The sequence below is a fragment of the Rhipicephalus sanguineus genome, chromosome 1, assembly GCF_013339695.2.
Source record: "Rhipicephalus sanguineus isolate Rsan-2018 chromosome 1, BIME_Rsan_1.4, whole genome shotgun sequence".
Lineage (NCBI taxonomy): Eukaryota > Metazoa > Arthropoda > Arachnida > Ixodida > Ixodidae > Rhipicephalus > Rhipicephalus sanguineus.
Genome location: NC_051176.1, coordinates 91,003,398 through 91,019,055, shown reverse-complemented (window position 1 = coordinate 91,019,055; position 15,658 = coordinate 91,003,398). Strand labels below are relative to the sequence as shown.

Here is a 15,658-nt window from a genome sequence, read left to right as displayed (position 1 = left end):
AAGGATGGCCAGACACAAATAAGGTGCCTCTGCAGGTCACTCTGTTTTGGAAGGAGAGGGACAGGTTGAGCATATACGACGGCATCCTTCTGCTGGACCGACGACTTTCATTCCTTCAGCCTTGCGCCAGGATATTCTCGCCCTCTTACACGAAGGGCAACAGGGAGTGCGCCGCTGCCAAGAACGGGCCAGGGAGTCTGTTTGGTGGCCTAACTGTAATATGCATGTCGAGCATATGGTGTCGCAGTGTGCAGTACGCGCCGAGACTCGAGTTCAGCGGTCCGAGCCTGTGTTGCCAACGGTTACACCTGATAGGCCATGGCAGCACCTTGGCGTCGATCTGTTTCGACTTAAAGAGCGCGATTACGCCTTGATTGTTGATCATTATTTCAGGTTCCCCGAAGTAGTCTCCGCGTGGTCCATCACGGCACCAGCAGTCATTTCGGCAATCAAGAGCTGCATTGCCCGTTTTGGCGTACCTGACGTTGTCCGGACTGACAACGGACCGACAACGGACCGCCGTTTGTGTCTTACGAGTTTGCAGAGTCTGCACAATCATATGGCTGCCGTCACGAGAGTAGCAACCCAAGGTACCTTCAGAGCAATTGAAAGGCGGAGCGCATGGTGCACACGGCGAAAGACTTGCTCTCCAAAAGCCCTGATCCTTACCTGGCTTTACTGTGATACCGTGACACGTCCGGTCCGAACGGCATTTCTCCGGACCAAGCCCTGATGGGAAGGAAATTGCAAACACGTCTCCCGCGATTAACGGAGCAACTGGTGCCGTCATTACCATGCCATACGAGTTTCAGGGAAAAGGATACAGGTTGCGTGCAGGGCACGTGCAAGCGAAGAACTACAATCACCGTCGGGCTTCAAGCCAGCTAACCCCTCTAAGTCCTGGAGACTGTGTATGGGTCACTGACACGTGCTGCAGTGGTGAAGTGCTCTCAATGGCTCAGCGTCCGCGGTCCTACCTTATTCAGACCCCCAGAGGTGTCCTGCAGCGTAATCGTCGACACCTGGTGCCTCATTCGACAGAAACGAGTCCAGCTCAACTAACAGCATCTCCGCCGGCCCCTCCCGGGAACTTGCAACCTGCGGCGCCGCAAGAACCCGTGCAGCCGGAAGTAACGCCTCAGGAGACTGTGACACGGACTCGCAGTGGTCGTATAGTGAGGCCACCCCGACGTTTGGACTTGTAAGGACCTGCCCCATAATATGTGAAAAGGAGAGATGTAGAGGTCGCTGCCAGTGTGATTCAATTGAAGCTTGTGGCCACAAGGAGGCACTACAGTCTACCAAGCGTATATAAGGGGAGTTGGGGAGAGGGAATAAAGTGTTTTAGTTTCCGCTTCCCAGCAGTCCGCCTCGTTCCTCGGCACCTGGGCTGAACATAGATGAGCCGTGCCCTGCCTCGAGATAGCGGCGTTGATGCCCTTGTGTCTGCCTTTTATTGCGTTGCCTTTTGGCAGCCGGCTTGCGTTTTCGTTCAATTTTCTTGTTTACTTGTCTTTTTGGACAGCTTGTGGCTGTGGCCAAGTGGGAACCACCACAGCTGCGGCACTATGGTTCTGCGTTCGGGCATTGTGTGCCCTCTTCGTGCTGCCGCAGACCGCTGTAGAGCATCTTGCTGCAAAAGTATTGGGGCATTGCTTCTTGTGATGCCCAATATTGTGACATATGTCACAAACGGGCACTCGCGCACTGTACGGAAAAACACAGGCGGTAAATGACCGCAGGCCGACCTTATAGAGTAAGCTGTTACCTTCAAGTGTGACCATGGCAATGCCTTTGTCATCAAGTGAGTGTGCCTGCAGGATTTTGCACTTGTAAGAGTGCAATGAGTTCATTAGTTCCTCAGAAGTCATGTCCCCAGCGTTTATAATAATGCCTCTGATTTGATTGTGACCAACCGCTTCGTATGCTTGAAAGGACACGTCCTTTCCGCTGACTGGTAGAGACGCTACCGAGAGAAGGGCATTGCGCACCTCGGGTTCACCCGCGTCGACAGCGAGCTGGTTGCTATGGCCTAAATAGCGAGCCATGAACTCCGGCCGTGGGTCTTCCTCGAAAAGATTGAGATGAGCCGAAATGTGGCGCGTTATGACTCTGTCTAATCGTATAAAATGCTCATCCATGATGCGGCACGGCTGCTTAGGCCGAAGGATGACGGTGTTCTAACATTTACGCGGGGCACCTGAGCTCAGCGTCGTCGCGACTGTCGCGCGGTTCTGCTGTTTCCGTCGATAGCTGACTGGTATCCAACTGCCCTCTTCGTCTTGGTGACGAACGGAAGCAGGGAGCATGTGACGTGCGCTTCTCGCGTGTGGGTAATCCCTGGACATGCTAGTGTACTGTCGTTCGGGCGTCGGCAAGTGCGAGCCTCGCGCACGTTTTTCTCCATATGGTGCGGTAGAGAAAATGCGAGCTTGATGGGAAGCATTGTCGGATTCGCCTTCAATGTCATTCTGTTCCTCGAGCTCCCGGAGTGGGGCGAATGGGTTGGTGTCCGGCAGCAGCAGCACTCTCGAAGACATGGCAGCGGCGGCCGAGTTCCTCGTTGAAGTCAGCGGCGTGAACGAGGCACTCAGGTTGTCTGGAGCCTGTATGTCCATATCCTCGGGCAGTGATACATCGGTTGGGAGCACGGAGTGCTCCGGCGGGGCCATCAAAGCACGAAACTTTGACGTGGGTAATTTACTAGCAGCCGCCGGCAGCAAGCCCGGGTGGCGGTGCCGCCACCGAGCTCAGAAAACAGCGTCCCAGATAGCAGCCGCTGCAAGCGGGAGATAATGTGCAAACCAGCAGCGAGAACAGCTGCTGCGATGGCTTGACAGCTATATATGCGCCGGCCAAGTAGTCGATATCGACGGAGCACGCTTGAGTCCGCTCACATCGGACGCTGGCGAGCGAAAAAAACAGAAAGAATGGGCGAGTGGTCGTATCATATGACGCGCTGACGCTGCGAGAAGCATGTGACATGCTGCCCGCGTCTTCTTTTCCGCAGACGCTCATTTCAGCTGACCAAAAGACCGTTATTTTCTTATTATTCTTTCTTTTTTTTTAACAGCAGAGTTGCTTAAGCCGAGCGTTAGTTCGTCCGTCGTGGACAAAAAAATTAAAGCTGATTCGCACTAGTGGTGCCAAGCCTGAAGGAATTGCGGAGCTGGGCGGCCTGCTTTGTTTCTTTAGCTTTGTCTTTCTTCCTCTCTTTCTTTTTCTATCTTCTCTCTGTTTTTGTCTCTTTTTTCTCTGCTTATGTCTATTTATTTATTTCTCTATCTCTCTCTATGTTTCTCTTTCTTGCTCTTTCTTCCCTTTCTCTCTATCTCTCCCTTTCTCGCTTGCTTCCTCTTTCTTTCTATTTTCTTCTCTATCTACTTTGCTCTTTCTTTCTCTTCCCTTTCTTTCTCTCGCTCTCTTTCTACGATTCTCTCTCCTTCACTTTGTGCCTTTCTTTCTCTGTATCTCTTTTTTTCATTCTTTCTATGCTATACTTTATTTTCTCTACTCCTCCTCACCTCCCTTTCTTACCCCCTTGCTATACTATATTATACTATAAAAGGCTATGCTATGCTCCGCTAGCGTGCCTGGATAACCGAGGGGTTAAGATGTTCGTTTTCAGATCGTGGGTACGCGGGTTCGAATCACGCCTCGCCAAGAAATTTTTTCGACAACACTTTTTTGTTTGTTTTTCTTTCTATCTCTTTCTCTCTCTGTACTCGTTTTTCGCCCATAAGGGTTATTGCATCCCCCATGCCGGAGAAATCGGCGCACGTGTTCTGGAAGCGAAGCAGAAGATAACGAAGAGGAAGAAGAGGTCGAAGAGAGCGCGTGCCGGTTCATGGTGGATGATCATTTCTGTTCACGCATCACGGACGAACGGCAAGCCTAAACAGCTCCACTGTTAATCGCGGAACGATGACGTCACCTCGCATTGCCTAGCAACCCCTGGCGCATCTGTGCATAGCCTCGCGCTCTGGTGAGCCACCGATGGCGGCGCTGCGAACGGCGCTCCGGTGACACTAAGGCGGGAATTCGGCATTTGTCGTCTGCTGGGCTGCGGCTAGAACAGCAGCATTTTCGTTATATTTCGCTCGCGTCGCACGGCGTTCCTCGACTACTAGCTGTATTTTCGTGTAATGATAGTTCTTTAGATGGCTGCTAGCATTACTGGCGGTTAAGAAACGTTAACATTTAACGTATCTTCTATATACACAGAGCCATCGCGGTAAGGATCATGCCACCGAGTTCGCAGCGTCACTCACTGGGCTGGATGGCGTTGAAATAGCTTACGTGAAAGCGCGAACGTACCGCCAATCGAGTTAAAGAGAGTCTACGCTGCTTTGGAGCGAAGCGCGATCAATTTCACGGCTTATTCGCAAAAGTTAGCGTTATGTAAACAGACTTGAACGAAAGTTCACACTCCACTCCCAATTGCAGTAAGTACACAAAACGTTTGCCGACAAAATAAAATTGATAACTTCATCAACCAGCAGATTATTGCGGACAACTAACGTACATTGGGCGAGTTGGATGTATATTAAAACTTGTTACACGTACTGTCGCCTCCGAATGAAACGCCAGCAGTGGTGCGCGTGGTACAGTTCGCACCCTTATGATTAAGATACGCTCTTGCGTTTTGCCGCTCGTGAGCCAGATTCATGCTTTCGATTGCGCAGTGCTGCCTAATCGGGTGTGCGTGCCTGTCAATGGTGATGCCAGGACAGCGCGCATTTTATAGTTCCTTATTCTTGGGGAACGCGCTCCGCTGTTCGTGTTTCATTTGCCACCGATAATACAGCTTGATAAACAGTAGGAAAAATTGGCGAATATGTCCAGGAAGAGGAGCAAGAGAGCTCTTTCCCATCGTTCTTTTGGCCCCTTTGGCTGGTTATTGCTATTCTTTACCGCGCTGTAACAAGGTTAAATATTTTACGATGAAAGCTTTGGCTTCCTGATCAAACGCGAAAATGCACCGTCGGAGACCCTAGTAGGCACCGTCAACACGAGTGATGCAAAAAATCCTCACACGATGATGTCCCCTAATGACGTCCTTATGACATCACAGACCGCCAAAATTTGTGACGCCATAACGTCACACGATTACGTCATCATATGACATCGTTGGTTTGCGTTGCCTCCGTGATCGGTGCGTCGATCACGGAGGCAATGCAAAACCAGGTGATGTATAGAAAGCTTGCAATACCTCCGATCCTGGAGGCAGTGCAAAACCACGTTACGTCCAAAAGGCATTCGGAAGGGGGCGGGGAAGGAACAATACATCGACTGAACAAACAGAAGAAGATGAATTTCGCCTTCGAGTCGTCTTAGGCAAATGCATAAGGGACCCTGCGGGTCTTTTTAGTACAGTGACCGCATTACGCCCTATTAGGAGTCGACCGTTGAGAGTGAATTACACTATGCTATAGCAAATACATCTTACTACGATTTTCGATGCGAAAGCTTTGTATTTATCTACGTTGGTATGATTACACTAATTCTGTTCCGCATGCTTTCAAACGGCCGGGAACGAGTCAGGAAACGTTGACTTATTAACGTAGGGATTAAAATATGCTGCAAAAATAAAGAAAAAACAACTCCGCACAACCTACGATATATTTCATATCACCGTCGTGCATCCCCTTTTTACGCGTGCTCTCAACCTTTTTCTTTTTTGTTTAAACTTCCTTACGGCACGCTTACACAGCAGCTGTTGAAAACTTGGATTTAATCAAAAGTTGTTGCCTCTAACAACCATTTATTTGATTTGAATGACATCACACGTCACTTGTCACGCGTTTAAAGCTCCGAACAAAGGGACTGAATCGAAGGAGCAGGCTTGGCAACCAAACACGTGCAGCACGCGGTACACGTATATATTGCGCTCTAACGCATACACGGTAGCCAAAGCCCGAACGCTGAAATTAGTGATTGAAAACGGGCCGGAAAGTCATTTTGAGTGCGCCACGGCCATAGAACAGTCGCGAAAAGAAATCGTCGCCATACATGTAGATGTACACATTGATGGCTAGACTTCGCTGGGCATTTTGCTTGAACATTCAGTACAAATTGCTTTATGAACTTGCCCATTCATGTTTCAGTAACTCGAGCAGGACAGACTGGCCGGTAGCGTCGAGTAGCCTTCACGCAGCGATCGCGCGCGCGAAGAGCGGCACCCGAGTCCCCTCTCTGACGTCACACGCGAGAGGGCGCCACTCAAAGATCTCGATGCCAATAGGTATGGTTCCGCCCAGCTTCGTATACACTGCGCGCATCTGCTCCTGCTCCGCTAGTCGTGACGTCGCTGCGCTGCACCTGCGTCTCACTCCGCCGAGATCAGCTTCGCCCGTCACGCCGTGACGTCACTGCGCACGTGTACAGCGGCGGTCTGCCGGACGTAGCGATGGGAAGGCCGAAGATTCGTACTCCCGAGGGGGAAGCCGCTCACCGAGAACCGCGTCGCGCTGCTAAGTGGCCGATCGGACCCGGCACAGCGAGCCGAAGCGTCGCCGGGCTGCAGCGTTGTCGGGTGGGCAGCCAGTATAGCGTTCAGCTCCGGTGTGTCTCCAACCTTGCGCCACTAGTGCAAGCTACGCCCAGCCTTTGTTGTTCCATCCACTGTCTCATGTCGCATGGTCACGCAGTGGTCAATACACTCCTAAAAACAAGGCTAACAATGCTCAAAAGCCGTGCAAAATAAACTAACAAGGTCTAAACTAATATAAACTACAGAAATAACCAAGAATTAATCGCAATAATTTACCTAAAATCGCGAAAAGCGCTTCTGGAACATCTGGCTGATACCGGCGCCGCGCAAGAGAGGGCGCTACCGCCTCGGCAAGCGCGCGATTGCCGAGGCGGTGGCAAGCGGCGATTGCCAAGGGAATCGCTGGGTTGTCCTTGCACTTCCTCAGTTTCCATGGTAGTGGAGCTGCATTACGCAATAGATTCAGACCTACACCAATACCTACACAAGAACGACATTAGCACTACATTAACCGCAGAGTCGACACAGCATTAAGCGCAGGATTTAGAGCGGCTTTTTATTTATTTATTTATTTATTTATTTATTTATTTTGTACTGGCAGCAAAAAGGCTGAGGTGCTTCACCTATGAATCATCCACATTGGTACCCCGGGCTTGGGCAAAATCTTGATTTGGTATTGCTGGAAAACATAACCCTTGGAGCCGCAAACGACCACCTCTGATTCCTTTCAGTAATTCAATGTTCCTTGCACCCTGCTTTTTGCATGTTTCGTTAATTCGAAAACCCGCTTAACTCGAAAATTTTTCACGGTCCCAGTGACATTAAATGAATGAAGTTTTACTGTAGATTAAAACATTATTTACTTAATGTCTGTCGTGGTCATGCTTACATGGCAGTCTATTGCTGTTAAGTATAATATATGCCGTCCTCTTTACGGCCGATAACGCGTTTGATGTCCTGCCCTGCATTCATCAAACGACTCATCAAACAATCACAAACGGGATGTTGGCCCACGCCACACTAATCACTTCACTAGGCCATCCTTTGGTGCATGCAATTTTTCATCACACCGAGAACACGACAGGACTACAGTGAAACCTCGGTGATACGATCACGGCTCATACGAATTTCGGGGTGATACGAATTTTCCTTTGTTCCCGGTCAAGGCCCATTGACCTGCACTCTAATGGAGTGCGGTTGTTGCGAACAGATTTTCACCCCGCGACGTTTGATACGAACGCACGCTACCGCGCAGGTACGAAGAGCCGCTGTCCGCGCTGCCGCGGAAGACGCGCCAAGCAAGTGCGGGCGCAGAAACGCAAGCGCGGGCATGCGCGCAGCGCCGCCAGTTCGTCAGAATCACGGTGTAAAAAAAAAAAAAACACTTTTCTTACACAGTCATCAGAATAAACCTTCAGTGACGCGTCGTAGCCTCCGAGATTGTGTGCGCGAACCTTGGAGGCCCTAATGTGCCTCCGTGTGTTTTCGCGTTTAGATTACAAGCCTTGTCCTCCATGCAAGCGATGTCCTCGTGCATCAGACGTCCTATGAAAGGCGGACGAGGACCCAAAGGACGATCTCGCGAAAAACATCTCCAACACAACCGTGATAAGAAAATAATAACATAGGACCGCGGTTCTGAAATTTTCTGGCCTACATCTATCGCGTCAAAGCGCTCCTTAAGTCACTTTCGCCGCACAACCCCGGTGTCACGCGCAAAAAGCATACTGAGATTTGGAAGGGGCTACAAGCTGTCGCGGGTCACAACCAAGGAGGTTGAAAAACCTCCTTGGTCACAACACACCTGGTTCAATAATTACACACGCACGCGCGGGCCGTATATTTACGAGTGCAGGTATGATTGCTGACGTCTAAAAACTTCAGTGGAAATCATTCAGAGCTGTTTGTGACTTTACTGTGGCCCTGAAAACAATAACTGAAAATGTACGCCAGCTTTCTTTTGTCGCATGCTAATTTACCATACTTTCTGGTGATACGAATTTCGATGATACGAATATTTTTGGTGATCCCCCGAGATTCGTATCAGCGAGGTTTTACTGTATTTGTCACTATAGTCGGATACAACAACTTAAGAAGGCAGAACAGGCCCCACCCAGACGACCGAAGCGCGGCAGCCGATCGCCTCCGCGACTAAAGAAATAGTCCCGCTCATGCACGCGCCGATGTTCTCCGGAGCCCCCGGCCGTCCCGCTCATGACGTCAGTCCCGAGTGCGCACCCATTGGTGCAGGCTTGTGTTCATCCGCCTTTGAGGAGGAAATGCCGCTGCCTTCTAAAAAATTGACAGTGCCTTTAGCAAACACTGAGGAGAGCACAGGCAAAAGTGTTAAATTACGTCGTTCTAAGTCAATCGTAATCTGATGATGTGACCAGATGTCACCAATGATGACATCATAACATACTGTCATCAATATCATAGCATGGTGTAATGCAAAATGTCATTGACATAACATGACAGTGTCGTATGATTCCATCACTTGGTCATGTGACCTTTGGTGCCATTTATGTTAACACTGACACCAACGATGGATATTTCGACTTATGAGACATATATGACATTCGCCTTAAAGTGCACTCGTGATCGAACTGAAAGTAGCATGGTGTCATTGCTATGCTGCACATTACTCTTGTGCCTAGAATATATTCTAGGCACCATAGTCAAGCTATCTAGGCATTATACTATGGTCCCTTGAATACTGGCTAGTCTACCGTCCGTATGGCGCACCGTATGGGGAGGGGTTGACGCTTTCTAAATGACCCCGCAGGGGGCGCTGCGCGCTTTCGGAATGTCACCCGCTCATTGCTCTCGCCTGCTTGTTCGTTGTGTTGTGTTGTAGTGCTGCGGATTGTCCGTTGTGTCACTACGACCACAACTGCAACGGCGTGTTTGCTGGACTACGTGGACCTCACCTGATCAATCTGGGGCCGGGAGCGAATGACAATCCGACTGCAGCAGCATTTTTAGTGATAGTTCGCTAGCATTTTATAACATTGCAAAACCACATAAATCAGGAAATTGTGCCCCAGAAGTTATCACTGCTCCGGCTTCTCTTCCTGAGGTACAAACGGAAAGCAAGATTGCTGTACTGGATTGATGGAGGAATGTTTGGTGATGCTCAACATGCACTGCAAGCGCTTTGCGCAATATCAGTTCGTCGGACCACGAGTCTTCTGTGACGGCAAAAAGCCATGAAATGCTTATTTATGGTGTGGCAGGGTACACAGTAAGAAAGATCCTGAGGAAGACTTCCTGTAATGAGTGTACATTGCTGCTCTCTGTGGAAAAGCGCGGTGCTGTGGATCATTATTCTGAATCCACACCAAATTTCCACAATTGAGGTTTGATGTACCCTTCGGGCTCTCTTAAGGATATTATAACCGCCCTTGAGAACAGCTTCACGACATTTTTCAGCGTAAATAAGCTACACGAGCAAAGAAGATGACTCGATCTTAGGGGCTCGTTTTTTTTGTGTGTGTGTGAAACACACTATTTAATGAGAATTCTAACAGACAATAATGCCATGGAAAGTGTACGGGATGTTATTTGTAGTAATTAGGCTATAAATGTGAACAAAGTAAAGTGGACAAAAAGATAACTTGCCGCCAGCAGGGACTTTTCTTCACATTTATATCCTAATTACTGCAAATAACATCCCGTATAGTTTCCCCGGCATTATTGTCTGTTAGTTCTCATTAAATAGTGTGCTAGACGAGCAAAGCATTCTCGACTTTGCCGATTTCATTACGTGGGTACAACTGCCTGCACTAACATGCACAGAGCATGCACAGCAAATTACTTGCCAAATAGTGAAGTTTTACATTCTTCTACGGCTGCGGTTTTTTGTGAAGGCCCACTAACAATGAGAGAACAACAAAAAAAGAGCAGCTGAATCATTTGAAAATGAGATGTAAATAATTTCCCTACCTGTGCAACTCTTCATATTTATTTGCTTTCATTACCACTTTCGTTTCCCTGTTTTAGTTTTTTTTTTTTATGCTCATGCCAATAAAATATTTGAAAAAAAAAGTAAACTGGTTCTTTCAATGTCAGTTGGTGCCGTTCCACCTGAGAAACAACCTACACACGTACTACCATGCATTCCATTGATACATGTGCCTCGGCAAAGCAAGCCTTTGCGCACGAAAGCACGTGAGAACTTGTTAATCGAACCGGTTAGTATTTGCCATGGGCACAATTACGCTGCAGCAAAAAAAAAATATTGCAAGAAATGGTCTAGCTGAACTATGCTGAACGTGCGCCCGCGCTTCGGCGACACGCAGCTGGTCGGCGGAGCGCCGCTCCCCAGCATGAGGACTGCTCGAAGCGCCACCACCCGCATCATTCGGTAAGCGTGCTCGCTCTCCTCCGCGGACGGCAGACTAGCCAATATTCTAGGGACCCTAATTATACACCTTTTCAAATTCTCACGCCAGGGGGGCGCCATATTGAAATGCGCGCCGCCTAACGTGCAAGATTGGCGAAATCGCCATCTTGGGCTGCGCGTACTCGAACCGGCGCGCTATCCATTGGTGTGAGATCTCTGCTAAAGCCTGTGATGCTGATTGGGCCAGCTCTATGTTGCTGTGATGGCAGTTTTAGTTTCGTATTGGACTGCATTGCCCAATAAATTTTCTCCCCAATAGAAGCACATGTTAGAATCGCAATGTTGTAAGAATTCATTGTGACTCGTCAACTACTGTTTTCAGGTTAAAATCTTCCTGAATCAGGTTGAACATAGGCGATTTTGATGGGAGATGATACGTGCTTGATGGGAAGACTATAGGGAAGACCCGCTCAAGTTTGGCCGCCGACGTCACCGCTTGCCATTCCCCTGCCGGAAAAAGCGTACACTAGTAGAGTGTTACGACCTTCCGCTCCCTTTGGCTCCCACGCATTTGCGAAGCGCGCGCTGCACGTGAAACGCCCCTCGTTCCGCGATGTCACCCCGACAGAAAGGGGGGAACTATTGCTGCGTCGTCAACTGTCACAATGGCCATGCAATGGCCACGAGGGGGTCGGCTCCACCAGTGACATTCTACCGATTCCCAAACAGATGGCACGAAAAAAGCAGACAGGCATGGATGCGAAGCTCACGCTTGAGTGGGCACGACCACGACAACTACGAAAAAAGAAAAAAAAAAGCATTAGCCGTTGTTGCACGTCCATTGGTGTTTTTTTTTTTTTTTGGCAGATACAGTGAACTAGTTGTTACTGAGTGTGCAGGTACAGCCCGTACAACACGGTGCACTTTTGATAGTGACCAAGATAAAATGCCTTCTAAAAAGACAGGGCGTGCAAACACGGACACAAGAAAGAAGTCAGGACACCACAAACGCCGTTTGTGGTGTGCTGACTTCTTTCTTGTGTCCGTGTTTGCACGCCCTGTCTTTTTAGAATGAATACTTACCAACTAGCTCAGCACTCTGTTATTATAAAATGCCTTGACAGCAATTGGCTCTTCCCCCGCAGATTGCACACAAAAAAGTTTTTCTGAAAGCTGGGCGCTCGTCATTTATGTCACGTTGATAGTACGCACGCTGTTCGTGAACTCGGAGTACCGGCTATGAGAACGGCGATAATGCAAGGAAGGACACGCGAGATAGATGTCAATTTTTGTTGTGGCAAAGAAAGAAGCCCGAAATAGACCATTTATTTTTGGAGTGTTGCATAGCGCACGATAACTCGAATGGTTGCTAGTAAATTAAGGTATCCCAACTAATAGCAGTCACAGCTCCAGGGCCGCTTAACCTAAAGCACGAGAAGCGGCCTTACCCATGCATCGAGTAACAAACATAGAGAGTGCGTAGTACACACAGCAAACCAAATAAAACAGCTATATAATTATGAACGTGCAGAACACTGTGCTAACTGCACGTCGTAAACAGCGTCGTCCTTCACTTGCGAAATGCACTTCGCTCTGACGAGGACGGCGTCGTCTGCTATCACTTGCTCCGCATCTGCTACATGGCTGAGCAGACGTTGACCTTTAACCAAATTGCCGCCACGCGGACAGAAGCGTGCACATCCTAACAGCGCGCGACGCGAAATTCTCAAAAACACGTGCAGAACGCGTTCAGCGTGCGAGCAAAGCAACGCGTTTTCAAGGCAGCTTGAAGGGGACAGCGCAGGAGTCAACACTCGAGTAACCAGTTTTCTCCCCACATTGACTGGCAGCGCCAGGCACCGCAGAGCCTCCCACGGCGTGGGTCTCCCCTCTTGGGCTGGACATTTGCAAGATCAGCAGAGAAGTTGGAATTATCCAGCAAATGCTAATTTCAGGACTAAAATAACTAAAGTTTGGTCCCACAGAAATGTATGGGTGTCACTTGGTATCTTCAGTCAATATACCATTAACCGACAAATCAAATTAACCAGAGCCAAATTAATGAAAGCAACTATATAGCATTCAAGAGCAGTTAGACATATTTAGGTTACTGAAACAATATAGCTTATGTGGACACGTGAACTTATTACCTTGTGGTGCGATGTGACAAGGCCATTTCTGCATCACCAATCCTCATGCGCCCCCAGTGGTCCTACACAAAGTGGACAAAGCCTTTGCTGACTTGAATCAATAATGATTCAAGTTAAATCTGCTTACCTCTGCGTGAGCTTCACATTCATCAATAAAGAGAGCAGGTCGAAAATTTTTCCGTTCAATATTGCTGCCTGGAGGGAGCTTCGACAACAGTACATCAAGTGAAGCTTTTGACAGGACGTGAAATGCTGATTCATCATGGCAGACCAACTGAAACAAAGAATGTGAACACTAGAATCAAGAGTTCACTACAAGTGGCCATCAATATGTAATTCTTTCCCGCCCTTAACTTCATCATAAGGTAGAGAGGTATAATTAAGTGAGCCACACAGACCAGAGAATATTTAACTGGAATAAATTTTATGTGGAGATCCGGAGCTGTGAATTATTCCTGTGACAGTTGCTGTTTGGAGCCAATCAGTCATGAGGACATAGGAGAGCACACCTGCTTTGCAATAAGCACTACTTCTCTTTCTTTCAAGAAAGTGGCAACATGATAACAAGACTCATGAAGAGGATCACTCCATACAGTGTCTTGCCGACTCCACACAGGGTGGTCAAAAGGCTCCTCGCAAGGATGAGAGACCATGTGATGAGCCCCGTCTCCTTTTTTTTCCCCCACAATCTTCTCTGTTTATTCCGTTTAACGACACATTTCTAGTGGCGGCATTATATGTGCATTTTACATTGGATGATGAACCAGTCACGTGCCATGGTCAGTGACATTACAAGCAGTGTGCGTTGTGCTGGGTATTTGTGCATGTGACCTCGTTTCTCACTCGAAACACGACTTTGATGGACGCACACTTCTCTGTTTGAAATTTCAACTGTTCTTGCACCATGGAGCAAGCCGTTTCATGTCACATGCACTATCATCACCATCTGATCTACACACATTTTAATATGCAAGGAACCACAAATTACGGTTAAAGGTGCTAACTTGTGAGCATATAATAAAACATTGCATTACCATAAGACTAAACAGCAGTGCTAAAATTTTAGTCTTACATCTGATCACAACAGAGCTTATCATATCCCTGCACCAATCATTATTTTTTTTCCTACAAGCGACTTCTTATTATCTTTAGTTAAGGGTGAATATCTTTTCTACAATCATTTAGATATTTTATATTTGATCAACCTTTATCTTCTCTCTCCAAGCTTTGACATGACGAAATTTGTACTTACTGCTTTCTTTTTCTATTTTCACTTTTAGATTGTAACTAAAGAGCTGTCACTTAATACAACTCCATTTCTTTTAACCTTTTTTTTATTAGGTGGCGCCGTATAAACAGAATATGCGGATAAAAAATAACATATTGTACCGATGTTGGGCTGTTCTTCCCTCGGTCAAGTGCTTCTTGGTCAAGAATTATTCTCACAAGGCGAATGTCATCTTTCTGAAGGTATGCCCCCAGCCACCTCGATGCTTCTTTGGACACTTCCACAGCATTGTAGCTAAATTGCCGCATTCTGTGTGCAGAATATTAAAGCGCCATGTTGGTCTATCAAAAGTAACAAAGTTCAGCAACTTCACTTCCACTGAAAGTACAAAATGCAAAGATGAACAAAATTTTTGCACTCCTTCCACGAAGCCTCCTTTTGAGACAACGTTCATGAAGAACATGCTGCCTAGATCTGTGCGAGTATGCATGTACATGTGCGCACATGTATGAAGTCTATCATTCCCTTTCATTGTCCTTCCCCATACTGACTGCTACTCACCTGCCCTTTTATTCCTCTGGTGTGTGTGTGTGTGTGTGTGTGTGCATTTATGCAAATGTGCTATTTTTCACACTTTTATTCCTCTGATGTGTGTGTGCCCACGTGTGTCGACGTGCATGTGTGTTGGAGCAACTTTAACTCTTTGAGATGCTATGTACACAATTGTGTACACCACTTGTTTTTGCTATTTTTATCGACTAGGGGCTAAGAAAGTGCAAGGTACATTGAGCTTTGACTGAACTGAACCACCTGCGTAATAAATTTGTCTTCATTGAACTTCATTTTGCAATGTACTTTTGCATATGATCGCTTTGCCGAAGGCACTACCGTATTCGACGAGTCATTCGACGTGCCGCTTCCTGCGACCCATGTCAAAAGTACAATTTTTCTTTGCTTAACATGGACGTAACCGAAAACGAATTTGCAATATATTTCTAGCCTGAGATTTCATTCGATTTATGCAAAAACAGAGCATGAATGGCTTCATAATAAATAGATATTTAATTACAAAGTAATTAGGAATGATGACTATAACACACATGAATTAACGTATTACGAAATTATTTTTGTTGCAATATAATATCGAGTGCCTCGAAATCGCATTGTATCGATTTGACGCATTTACAGATGGTTCTTCATAGGGCGTCTGAAAGGGTTACGGAAGATGAGCATCACATATCAGATATAGATGATATACATATCATATATAGATGAGTATCAAATATGAGGGCGTGCTATTGTATGTAGATGATAACCACTACTGTGAATGAATAGCAATGAAAATGTGCATGTTCTGCTGATACATTCCAGAATTCATGCAAGGTGAAAACATAACCGACATAGCAAGTTATCAGACAGAAATAAACGAACGTGTAGTGGTG

At 47.3% G+C, this 15,658-nt stretch overlaps 1 protein-coding gene across 3 annotated transcripts in view; it reads right to left on the bottom strand.

Annotated features, from left to right (window-relative positions):
- The window catches only part of LOC119393897 (mitochondrial amidoxime-reducing component 1-like), a 44,650-nt gene that overhangs the window by 7,381 nt on the left and 21,611 nt on the right, over nucleotides 1–15,658 (bottom strand). For all 3 annotated transcript variants that reach the window (XM_037661102.2, XM_037661090.2, XM_037661108.2), the window contains 3 exons: nucleotides 14,378–14,525; nucleotides 13,116–13,262; nucleotides 12,989–13,050 (listed from right to left, as the gene is read on the bottom strand). In XM_037661102.2, the coding sequence (XP_037517030.1) occupies nucleotides 12,989–13,050; nucleotides 13,116–13,262; nucleotides 14,378–14,525 (357 nt within the window). The remainder of the gene's footprint in view (nucleotides 1–12,988; nucleotides 13,051–13,115; nucleotides 13,263–14,377; nucleotides 14,526–15,658) is intronic.